The 13,343-nt window shown below is 34.7% G+C and overlaps 1 protein-coding gene across 2 annotated transcripts; it reads left to right on the top strand.

Annotated features, from left to right (window-relative positions):
* Positions 1-5,086: 5,086 nt before the first annotated feature.
* Positions 5,087-10,460, top strand: LOC126713367 (probable inactive receptor kinase At4g23740). 2 transcript variants are annotated; one of them, XM_050413113.1, is made up of 4 exons: positions 5,087-5,258; positions 5,406-5,479; positions 5,975-7,252; positions 9,456-10,460. In XM_050413113.1, exons 3-4 carry the CDS (start codon positions 6,016-6,018, stop codon positions 10,118-10,120), a joined length of 1,902 nt encoding a protein of 633 aa, XP_050269070.1. In that variant the 5' UTR covers positions 5,087-5,258; positions 5,406-5,479; positions 5,975-6,015; the 3' UTR covers positions 10,121-10,460. The 2 variants fall into 2 exon arrangements, with proteins under 2 accessions (XP_050269070.1, XP_050269071.1); XM_050413114.1 differs by having other exon boundaries at positions 5,403-5,479.
* Positions 10,461-13,343: the final 2,883 nt, after the last annotated feature.

Raw genomic sequence — 13,343 nt, 5'->3', positions numbered from 1 at the left:
AATTATCTTTTAAAAATGGGAACATTATTGGAGCAAAAGACCTTCGGTAGGTTCTTATGGATTTGCAATTGTGTGATTTGAGTGCCTCGAGGCAGAGATTCACATGGATGAATAAGAGGGAGGATGAAGATTTTGTCATGGAAAGATTGGATAGAGCTTTTGGTAGTGTGGAGTGGATCAATAAATATCCATTTCACTCACTTAGGAACCTTCCAATTGTCAAATTTGATCATGGTCCAATTATTCTGGACTTAGAGTTTCAAACACCTTTTAGGAAAAGACCCTTTAGATTTGAGCTTATGTGGTTAACTCATGCTAGTTGTAAGGAGATGGTGCACCATGCTTGGGAGTTGCATTCCACAGGGTCTAGAGCTACTCAATTGAGAAACAAACTTATCAATGTTAAGCAAAAGGCTTTAGAATGGAATAAGAATGTTTTTGGAAAGGTGGAGGTTGAAATAAAGATGAAACAAAATCAACTACAACATCTTTAGGATTCCATTATGACTAACGAAGATGTTAGGAGAGAGAGAGAGAGAGCTTGTCGAGAGGAACTTGAGGAACTTTTGGGTAGAGAGGAGTTGATGTGGGCTCAATAAGCTAGAACAAATTGGATCCTACATGGGGATAGGAATACAAAATATTTCCAGATAGTGGTTAGGCAAAGAAGGTCAAAAAATAGAATAATTCAAATCAAGGATGAGGAGGGGAACCTAACTGAAAATCCTAGGGAGATTGAAAACATCTTTCTTGACTCATTCAAAAGAAGCTTTAGTGGTAACAACAATTTAACTGTGGAAAGTATCATTCAAGAAATCCAAGAGCTTCCTATCCCTACTCTCACAGAACAACAGCTTCAGCTTCTAAACATAGGATATCCAATCAAGAGATTGAAAAGGCAATCTTCCAAATGGGACCTTACAAAGCTCCTGGGCCTGATGGCATTCATGTCTTCTTTTTCCAAAATTTATGGGGGATTGTCAAGGCTTATGTGTGCAATGTTGTCCAAGCCTTTTTTTCACTTTGGCTCTCTCCTTAAAGTTCTTAATCAAACCTTCATTACTCTCATACCAAAAATTCCTAACCCGGAGGAGGTGTCTCATTTTAGACCTATTAGTGTATACAAAGTGTTTTACAAAATTATTTCAAAAGTCCTTGTCAATAGACTGAAGCCTATTATGGATAGCATTATCACACCATACCAAAATGCATTCATCAAGGGTAGGAATATATTTGATAACATCCTCTTGGCACATGAAATTATTGATGTGATTAGGAAAAAAAAGGGGAGGAGAGATAGTTTTTGGAGTTTTGAAAATTGATATGTCCAAAGCCTATGATAGAGTCAACTGGAATTTCTTGAAGGTGGTCCTCACTGTTATAAACTTTGATTCCAAATGGATTAAATGGATTATGGAGTATGTGTGTGTCTTTAGTTGAGTATATTTTATTGATAAATGGAAGTATGACTAGGTCCTTTAAGCCATCCCAAGGTTTAAGACAAGGAGATCCTTTATCTCCTTATCTTTTCCTTTTATGTGCAAATATTCTCTCCATTTCATTAACCCAAGCTAAGGATCTTAAGAAAATCAGAGGAATCAAAGTTGGTAGGAATGGTCTATCCTTCTCCCATTTACTGTTTGCTAATGATTCTTTGTTGTTTTTTAGGAAGGATAACTCTTCTGTTCAAAATCTTCAGCTCATCCTGAAGTGGTATTACTCCATCTTGGGTCAATCTATTAATTTGGCTAAATCTGATATGTTTTGTTCACCAAACATGCCTATGGAGGAACAAATAGGCCTAGCCAGGACCCTTTAGGTCAATCTAGTTTAACAACCAATCAAGTATCTTGGTGTCCAATTCAAGTTGAGAGGTAACGAGATTGCTGATTTTCAATTTCTCATTGATAAACTAAAAGCAAAGCTTCAAGGTTGGAAAATGAAACTTCTATCCCAAGCTGGTAGAACAACCTTAATAGCTTCTGTCCTGCAATCCCTTCCATTGTATTCCTTTTCATGCTTTAAAATTTTAGATCATGTTTGCAATAAAATGGATTCAAATAACTGTGCCTTTTGGTGGGGTTATGAACATGGTGAGAATAAGCTTCATCTACTTAATTGGGATAAGATTAGTCAAACTAAGAAGCTAGGTGGGTTGGGAATTAAGAAGTTCAAGTACATGAATCAAGCTATGCTGAACAAACAATAACGGAGAATTAGTCAAAATCCCCAATCCCTCTTAGCTAAAACCTTTAAGGCTAGGTACTTTCCTACTTGCTCTATCCAAGACTATAGGTCAAAACCTTATCACTCATGGGTTTGGAGAAATATCATCCAACAGGAAAATCATTTTTTAAGGGAAGGAAAGTGGAGAGTTGGGGATGAGTATAACATTCCTCTAAATCATAGGTATTGGATCCCACACCCAAGTTTGAACTTATCCTAGCATCATCTCCCTACAGGTACTGTGGGGGATTTAATTGACCACAATACTAGAAGTTGGAAGGTGGATTGGTTAGAAGTTTGTACCCATTTCCTCAAGCCTTGAAAATTCTTAAAATTCCTATCTCCAAGAAAAATTATGTGTAGGATAAACTTCTTTGGAGGTTCTCAAAGAATGGGGATTACCAAGTGAAAAAAGCTTATGACCTTTTAACTAGGGATGCATCAAGTCAATCTAGACATTTTCAAGCAAATATGGGTTGGTGGAGAACCTTTTGGAAAATAAAAGTCCCTTTGAAGATTAGCACCTTCATTTGGAAACTACTTCATAACTGTCTCCCTACCCTCCTCAATCTACATGCCAGGGGTATCTCATCAACAAAATTGTGCCCAATGTGCAATGAGGAGGAAGAAAGCCATACTCACCTTTTCCTTCACTGCCCCTTTGCAAGAGCTTGTTGGCATGGTTCTATTCTGGCTATTCACACATTTGACTACACCAATATCTTTGTTCAACACTAGTTAAAATAACTCCTTTCAAGAAATACTCAGAGTGATTCAGATTCTATGAACTATTTGCAGGATATCTTTATCACTTTTTGGACTGTCTGGACTTATAAGAACAAAGTGGTTCATCAAGGAATTATCCCAAATCTAGTGGAAGTTATTCTAACTGCTCAAACCTTCTCTTGCAGGTACAAGGACACTCTTTCAAGCTATAGTACCCCAGCGGACAAAGAAGGCAAATGCTACAGATCAGAGAGGCAGTTTGTAGTAGGGGACTAGCAACTAATCATCAAGCTTGCAGGAGCTAGAAGCAGGAGACTATATAAAAATGGCACTACTTATGAAGCACTAACAATTTAGGAGAATAAGGTGTTTTTTGGAGTGGATAGTAGCAATGCTAGAACATCAACTAGGGCACTGTTGGAGGCTGTGGTTGAAGCTAGACTAGCAACAAAGGACCAAGATTTTCAACATGTTTTGTTTCTTACTGACAGCAAGAGTCTTCTATAGACTTTCAAGATGAAGACAACATTCGATTGCCTAGATAGTACTAGACTAGTTGATCTTTGTTTTTTTGACTCAATCTGGTTTTCATTGTGATGTGTTTTGTGTACCCCATGTGGTTGTAAAAGAATTATGGTCTGTAGCTAAATTGGCAACCCGTATGCCAAATCATTATTGCTAGTTTCCTCGAGTTGGTTTTGCTATTTTGTAATCAGCACTGTGTAATATGCCTTCTCCCTTAAAATGGTATGGAAAAAAAAGATGTTGGTGGGCTAAAAAGTAATTTTGGTAACGAGATTAGATTAAAATTAGTAATAGCTTGCTAGTTAGGATTTGTTGAGAAATTATTGTAGACATATGCTTCTGTTTTGACTGTAAAGTTTTCTAAAAAATAGTAATTTTTCAAAAAATTATCTTATTTTTCTATATTTGGTAGTGACATTAAAAATGAGATAAAGTTATTTGCAATAGTCTTCATATTGTCTCTTAATTTCCTCTATGCTTTATTAACTGTGGCATAAGACATAGTTGTTTTCTGAAAAATTTTAAGCCAAAACAATTTCTAAAAAATGGTTAATATTTTTAATTGAATTTTAGTTGACCAAAAATAATTTTTACACATTTTTTATGATACTATTAAACATGGAAAAAAATATATTCACAAAAGATTTTCATAGCCGATTTAACTTCCCTTAGTTGGCCCCATGTAATTAGTGCAAGGTTTACAATTATGAGCAACTAGTGTATATCCGTGCATATGCACGGTACAATTAAAAATATTACAATTACATATTGTGGGTACCTAAGGCATGCTTGGCAACGTCCTAGGCATGCTTGCAACGTCCTTGGCCGTCCTCGGCATGCTTTGCAACGTCCTCGACATGCTTAGCAACATCCTCGGCATGCTTGGCAATGTTCTTGGCCGACCTCGACATGCTTTGCAACGTCCTAGGCGTCCCACATTGAATAGAAATCCCCCCACTTTCTACCTTATAAGCATGCCTAGGACGTTGTAAGCATGCCTAAGACGTTGCAAGCATGCCTAAGACATTGCCAAGCATGCCTTAGGTACCCACACATACATTTATGAATTTAAATTATACTCACTGTCTTTTATTTTTTATTTTAATTTCTTTTGGATTTACATATGAATTTACTCTTTCTTTTTTTTGTTTATTGAGTTTTTGATAATTTATTTATATATTAGACTTTTCGTCTTTTACACCTTATTAACTCACCTAGAACAAAAATTAAAAAAAAAAAAAACTTAAATAAGACACAAAGCACAAAATTAAACGACAATTAGAATTTAATTTGAAACTTAATTGAATTTTCTCTTAATTTTACATATTAATATATATATATATATATATATATATATACACGCCCGCGCGTTAGAAACACGCTTCTTCCTGCACCCAATTTATAGCTGGCTTACTCTTCAGGACCCGGGACCACTACATGCCACGTCATCAGCACAATAGAAAGAGAGCCGTTGCAGTTTTATTTTTATTTCTATTTTTTTTAAGATAGAAATTAAAAAAAAAAAAAAAAAAAAAAAAAAAAAAAAAAAAAAAAAACCATATACAAAACAAAAGCGTCAATGGCGGTCTCAGAGGTAGGTTATCTCGTTTCCTCAAAAAAAAAAAAAAAAAAAAAAAAAGGTAGGTTATCTCAACCACCATCACTGACTCTCTCACTAGCACCTCTTGGTGCGAAAAATCATAGCTTTGTTTGCTTTTTAGTGCATTGGATGCCACATTAGCTAGCACCCATCACCTCAGAGAAATCATAACTACTAACTAGTACGTTTTTGTTTTTGTTATTATTATTATTTTTTTATGACAAAGCATATCACACATTCTAGGTGGCACATCACAGTTTTTGTTCCTAATTAGCAATTTATGTTTCTTTTTCTTTGTTGGGTTTTCATTTTTATGTCTGAGAAGCAGAGTTGTTACTGTGTTTAACAAGCATTCCCGAGCAAAGATAAGAGACTCCTTGATTCAGATCTGAAAAAAGAATGGTATGTAGCTTCTCTCTCTCTGACTGTGTGTCTTGGATTAGTAGCTTCTGTTTCTACTTTATACTACGTTTTTTGTGTAAAAATATGAAAGAAGTTCTCGATTTTGCAAATTCAAACAAAAAGTTAAAGAGCAAAGAACAAAAAGAAAAGAAAGAAGCACGGTTTCTGGTGTGAAACACATTACACAGCACCTTTTTTCAGATTAAAATAAGACTCTTTTTGACTAAAAATGCAAATTCAAACCCTGCAAGCTCATTTCTTTACGTCAAATTTCTCACTCCCGCTTCTACTTTTATGGACAATTGCCTCGGAATCTGATTTTTTGTTTTTATTTTCTTGTTGCTCTCTCTCTCTCTCTCTCTCTCTCTCTCTCTCTCTACAGTCTTTTTCTATTTTATCATTAATAGTGTTTTCTTTTTTGTTCCTCTTGAACCAAAGCTATAGATGTGAAAGAAAAGATTTTTTTATTTATTTAATTTTTTTTGGTTTTTGCAGAAACAGCTCGTTATCTGCTTGATTTGATAAAGAGTTAGGAAATGGAAGATCTGGGTTTTGTTTTGAGTTGGATTTTCTTGGTGGGTCTGGTTTTTATTCAAGGAAATGCAGACCCAGTTGAGGATAAGCTAGCTTTGCTTGAGTTTGTGAACAATTTGCCTCACTCTCGCTCTCTAAATTGGAACCAGAGTAACTCTGTGTGTGCCTACTGGACTGGAGTGACTTGCAATGAGGATAAATCTCGAGTAACAGCCGTACGATTGCCTGGAATTGGATTTAATGGTCCGATTCCGCCTTACACTATAAGCCGACTCTCAGCTTTGCAAGTTTTGAGCCTCAGATCCAATTTAATATCTGGGAACTTCCCTTCAGATTTTGCTAATCTCAAAAACCTGTCTTTACTGTACCTTCAATTCAACAACTTCTCGGGTCCATTGCCATTGGATTTCTCAGTTTGGAAGAACTTAACTATTATCAATTTGTCTAACAATGGTTTCAATGGAAGCATTCCTCACTCACTTTCGAATTTGACCCAGTTGGCAGGTTTGAATCTTGCAAACAATTCACTCTCCGGTGAACTCCCTGACCTCAATTTGCCAAGATTGCAAGTGCTAAATGTGTCTAACAATGATCTCAATGGTACTTTGCCCAAGTCACTTGAGAGGTTTCCAAGGTCTGTGTTTAGTGGCAACAACATTTCTTTTGAAAGTGTTACTCCTAATATGCCACCAGTGTTTCCACCCTCTTCAGAATCTTATCCCAAGCCTAAGAATTCAGGGAGGCTTGGTGAAACGGCTTTGTTAGCAATTATAGTTGCTGGTGGTATTCTGGGGGTTGTGGCATTTGCTTTTCTGATACTAGTTTGCTGCTTGAGAAGAAAAAGGGTAGATATGTTATCGGATAAGTTGCAGAAGGGAGAGATGTCGCCAGAGAAAGCAATTTCAAGGAGTCAAGATGCGAATAATAGACTGGTTTTCTTTGAGGGTTGTCACTATACATTTGATTTGGAGGATTTACTGAGGGCCTCTGCTGAGGTACTGGGAAAGGGGACATTTGGTACGGCTTATAAGGCGATTCTAGAGGATGCAACCACTGTGGTGGTAAAGAGGTTGAAGGACGTAAGCTCTGGGAAGCGGGATTTCGAGCAGCAAATGCAGGTTGTAGGGAGTATCAAACATGAGAATGTGGTGGAGCTGAAGGCATATTACTATTCCAAAGATGAGAAGCTGATGGTGTATGATTATTTCAGCCAGGGGAGTGTTTTTGCTTTGTTGCATGGTAAGTTTCTATCTTAAACATGTGATGTTTCTATGTTGATCATTTAAGTTTTTAACTTTTATCTTTTCGATAAGTCCTGAAGAAAAACCGATGATATTTTCAGTTTTCATATTGGAAGCCAATCCTCCAATTTATGCCTGCTATTGTCCTTTTGATGCATATCATAGAAGGCTTTAGCTGTTAGATATTCAATCATTTTGCACAAGCTGTTAAAACTATATAATGTACAGAATATGTTAGTTGGAACATTTCTAAAGCTTTAGAGGAAGGTAATGTGGCCAAACTTCTTTCCCTGTTTGAAATGGTCTTGGGGTTTATCTAAAATTGTGCATACCATAGAAGGCTTTAGCTGTATCTTTTCTCCTTGCTGGACGAATTATACGGTTAAACAGACTTATGAATTCTAAAAATTATTAGTCATAATGTTAGGATAATCCATTTTATCATTTGCCTGTGTAATTGAGCTAATATGTACTTGGCTTTAGATTTGTTTATACTTTTCATGCCTCAAATTTGACCTGGGGACTACCCTTGCTATCAAGCAATCTAACTGTACTGTCTGGTTTTGAGGCTAGTAGTAATGGAACATGGCAATAAAGTTTTGTCTTGTGCCTCCTACAGCTTCACCCATAGGAAGAAAGGAAACTATTTGAGGGTGCATTTGCAAAAAATCACATGTGGATGTGCAAGTATCATGCTGATAATTAGAGTTTTGTTTGTGTATCACATGTGGATGTGCAAGCATCATGCTGATAATTAGAATTTCGTTTGTGTATATTTTTCCAAGGCTTGGGCAATTACTTTGTCCAAGAATGTGAGAAATTGTATTAGGATGATTTATATAATCTAAACAAACTGGTCTTGTAAACAATTAGGTACGTATTCATTGAGAGTTCTTTTATATGGCTGTGTTATTGTGACTATTGTGGCTGATTTTGTCAATTTCAATCTTGCCTTCTATTTATAGTTTTGAGATATCTAAATAGGGCTTAGAATACCTTAATTTTGCTGCACACTAACTTGGTATTTAGAGCAATCTGTACTTGAGAGATCAGCTACGTGTATCATTCTTCCTGTTCCTTACCGTTAAAAGGATTGCTTTTAATTTGAAGCATAGAACTTGAAATGTTTTATGAAATTCATTTCTATAATTTCTGCTGTCCTCTATGGTGTATGTCTAAAGAGGTTTTTCTATAATCTCAGTAAGAGATAGCATCCTTAAAAGAATTTTATTGTACAATGAATTGGCTGAGTGCATAAGGACATAGCAAGCATATGATTTTTCTTCTAATATGGCCCCTAGACTAGTGTAGCCAGTACCAAGAAGTGGCTTTGGTGAGAGTACTAAGAAATTAAAAGAAGGCTTTTGGAAAATAACAATGGGAAGCATAACTTCATGACTTCTCTTAATATTTTGGATGTAAGAGGAGTATTATGGCTGTTGAATACATTGAGAATCCATGTGCATGTGTTGATCCCCAGAGAAGATATAGCAAACATATGATTTGACCACTAATATGGCCCCTAGATAGAGTGTAATGTCAAAATAGGACTTGTGTAGCCAGTTCCAAGAAGTGGCTTTGGTGAAAGTAGTGAGAAATTATAAGAGGCTTTTAGAAAAGAATAATGGTGAACATAACTTCATGAGTTCTTAATATAGAAGGCTATGCATGTTGAATACTTTGACAATCCATGAATACTTTGACTATGAGTGGATGTTCAACTCTGATGATCCCGATTTCAAAACCAATCGGGCTCAACTTGTCTTGGAATACCATTTGATGTTTCTTCCATGCAAAGATTCTCAAACCCTTGTCGTCACATACATCTTGCAAGCAATTCAGAAATTCCGTCCTTGGATGGTAGAGATATCTGACTGTTCATGTTAAAGCATCAAGGGTCATTGTTTTTTTTTTGATAAGTAGCATCAAGGGTCATTGTTTGCTAATATAAGCTGATAAATTGTTGTAGAACCAGCTACCTAAATTTTATGTATTATATGTGTTGCTTTTTCTTGGTTTGATCAAGAAATTAAAATTGTTTCAATGAAAATGAGACCTAATTTTCAGCCTAGAAGTCCATTTTGTTGGACATATTATTTGGAAAGTGCTTAGTCTTTGTAAGAGTAGTCTCTATTTTCTGCCTTGAGCATCAAAGTGGTTGTACACTTGGTATACCTTCTAATGCATCTTTATCTATGCAGGTAAAAGAGGAGAGGATAGGACCCCTTTGGATTGGGATACCCGACTAAGAATAGCTATAGGTGCAGCAATAGGCATTGCTCGTATTCATTTAGAGAATGGTGGGAAACTCGTTCATGGCAACATTAAATCCTCGAATATCTTTCTCAATTCCAAAAAGTATGGATGTGTTTCTGATGTTGGCTTGACAACAATAATGAGCTCACTGGCCCCACCTATCTCCCGTGCTGCTGGATACCGAGCCCCAGAAGTGACAGACACCCGAAAAGCAGCACAGCCCTCTGATGTCTACAGCTTTGGGGTGGTGTTATTGGAGCTCCTCACTGGAAAATCCCCCATTCATACTACTGCTGGTGATGAGATTGTTCACTTGGTCAGGTGGGTTCATTCAGTTGTCCGAGAGGAGTGGACAGCAGAAGTGTTTGACCTAGAGCTGATGAGGTACCCAAATATTGAGGAAGAGATGGTGGAGATGTTACAGATAGCTATGTCATGTGTAGTGAGGATGCCAGATCAGAGACCTAAAATGCTGGAGGTAGTCAAAATGATAGAAAATGTCCAGCGGCTTGATAGTACTGAGAATCATCCATCACCCGGAAACAAATCTGAAAGTTTGACCCCACCACAACTGGTGGTTGGGACAGAATCTTCCACTTCTTCACAGTGAGTGAACCATTTGTTCATCTTTTTTCCCTGGTCTGGTGGTGCATTTTCAGTTCAATTCATCCAAGATGTTTTGTTTTGCTCTTGTTACTGAACAAAATTATGATTAATTTTCATCGACCTGATCCCAGTAAGGTAGAGTTAGATCAGGTTACATGTCGGTGTATTAGTAGGCTGTTAATGCCCATGATAGTGGTAAGATGTGCTCTATAACTTAATTCTCTCCCTTGCTCTCTCTGATGCACAAACAGCAATCTCATGGAATGCTCTGCTTAATTGAATGCAGAATCAGGCAACTTTGAATGCACGTATAACTTCCTGCATATAGAGCACAATTTGTCAAATTTTACGTTTCCCTTTTGCATCTATTTCTGGAAGTTGGTTTTCTTATCTAATGCATACAAGGCAAATCATGCGTTACAATTGGTATTGGAAGATTCTTTGTTTTAAGTACTACAATTGGTATTGGAAGATTCTTTGTTTGAAATGCTACAATTGGTACTGGAACATTCTTTGTTCATTTTATTCTTTCATGAAATTCCAAATTGCTTAGATGCCGAAACAACACGGCACTACACCAATATGACATAATCTCAGGAAGATTCATTCAATCTATTACGTGGTGATTTAATTATACGGCATATATAATAGGTTATTAACGTGTTTTGACGTTAGATTTAATAGATTATGTACTCAAAATACACATGGATGATTAAGTGAATTATCCCATATTAAGTTGGAGGAGATTCTTCGCAACTTATTGGGAGAAAATTTTTATTAGCAAAAGGAAAATAAAATTGAATGACCAAAAAGTCATGGTTGAATTTCATTGTGGTTAATGTTCCAATAATGTTGTCAAATAGTTGAATTTGAATGGGGAACTAAGGATAATGACTTGATGTGCAGAAGGGTTGCTGTATCTTTTTCTTTTTGATTTTTAGGTGGTAGAAAATTTTAAAAGTCATGATGCATTTTTAATGCTCAAAGTTCTCCGAATTTTCCTTCCCATCACTTGCATTGCAACCACATTTTCGCAGAAGGAAATATTCGACACTCAAAAAAATGTCCCATTCCGTTCCCCTTTTGGAAGCGTTGGAAAAAAAAAGGTAGACCCTATAAGTCTATGACAAAGAAGTCAACTTGGGTTTGAACTTTGAAGTAAAAAAAGGCTTTAAAGTTTGAACGATTCTAACTTCAACTGCAGTCAGTCAACAGATACGCGTTTGAGATTAGTCATTGCTCATTAGTGAAGGGTTACGGTTGAAGTTTCGAAGTTTTACGCACATATAAATTTAGATTAGAATAAAATAAAATTTATATCTTATATTTTAAAAAAATTATTTTCAATAGTTTATTTTATAAAATATTAAAATTTAAAATGAAGTCGAAAAAAAAAAGTGTAAGACACGCAAACAATGAATAATTCAAACAAAAAGTTAGTTTATAATCTGTTGCCAAAATTCATGCTCATTGTCATAGAACCTTTTCTATAGGAAAGAAAGAAAGGTGAACTTGTTTTTTTTTAAGTTGAAGATAAAAAGGTGAACTTTAAATGAAGGTGCTATGTGTAAGCAGGTTGATTAGGAAACATTGTACCGGAATCTGTCAAAAGCCACATCTGACCTAACCAAATTATGGTCAAGCACATCAAAAATGACCATATCGATCATGTGGATACCTACAATTATGTAAAGCTATAACAATCTTCTTGACCCTTTTTGCCACTAATTATTTTTTTTAAAGTGTTTCTTATTCGTTTTTTATTTAACTTTTCCATTAAGGATACAGATCCAATCAATTCTGTATAACCATTTATTTATTTGTTTTTTATTGAACGAAAAAAAAAATTATTGCAGGACCCAAAAGGGAATATTGAAAAAGCTTAGCCAAGGACTAAGGACCTAATTGGTAGGAAGATTTTTGTTTTTATTTTCAAAATATTATAAAAACAATTTTCAAAAAATTGAACTTCAAACTAGTTTTCAGATAATAATTTTTATATTTTACATGTTTGGCTTTAACCTTTAAAAACAATTTTCAAAATACTAAAAACAAATAATTGTATGGGAGACCATTTCTATTTTTGAAATTAAAAAAAAAAAATTTACAAAAGGTAATATATAGAATCTGTAGATTACTTTTTTTTTTTTTTTTGTGGATAATGATAAGGGAATGAGCTCATCATGTACTTTTTTAAAAATTTTAATAATGATAAATTTCAAATTTGAAGGGTGGAAATTTTTTTTTGTAATAAAGATAAACTCCTTAATTTAAAAGATAAAAGAGTTTAGGCAAATATATGGGGTTCACTATTTACAATTTATTTACAACTATGTCATTAAAAACATTTTATATATCCCTTAGCCATTTTCAAAATCTTGTTCTAAATCAAGAAAATAGGATACGGTTTTTTGAAAACTGTATTTAGAAAATATTAGCCAAACATTAAATTCAAGTGTGGGTTCTACCATCTTAAGGCAGAGTTGGATTTACGGATTTCACCATTTAATTATGTTATTAAATTACTAGACTCATCACACAAGTTTTGCGTGTGCAATGAGACTCTTTTTATTTTTTTATTTTGGATTTAGTGAAATAGTTTTTAAATATGAGATGAGACTATTTTTATTTTTATTTTTTATTTTATTTTAAGTTTAGTGAAATAATGTTTAAAAGTGAGATAGAGATAGTATCCCAATTTTTAGGATATTTCTATATGTGAGGGTTGATAAAAGTTTGAAAGCCTATAACTTAGAAACTTTTTTTAAAATAGTAAATTACTCTTTTAATTGGTTTGTGTTTTTAAATTTAAAAATATTTAACTAAAAAATAGGGTTATTTTTTAGAATTTAAAAAATTTGTGCGAGGATATTTTAGTATGCAAAATGATGAAACCCAAATAAAAAATCCTGTTATTAATAATATAGATAAAAGTTTATATTGATATTTTTCTCTCTATCTCTCTTTTACAACAAGTAAGAGAAGATTCAAACCAACACTCGATCTTCCTAAAGAAAATACCACGTAACGTCACTGAGACACAAAATTCTTCAACAGTTAATTTATCTTTTTGGTAAAAAAATAGTTCAATGACAATGGAACAAAAACAAAATGTTCAAAGTAACTAAGTGATCATCATAATTACATCATAAATCACAAAATCCACGAACTAATTATAGCCACACTTTAGTGATCATCATAGTTACATCATAAATCACAAAATCAAC

Source organism: Quercus robur, chromosome 2 (assembly GCF_932294415.1).
Source record: "Quercus robur chromosome 2, dhQueRobu3.1, whole genome shotgun sequence".
Lineage (NCBI taxonomy): Eukaryota > Viridiplantae > Streptophyta > Magnoliopsida > Fagales > Fagaceae > Quercus > Quercus robur.
This window is presented reverse-complemented; position numbering and strand designations above follow the sequence as displayed.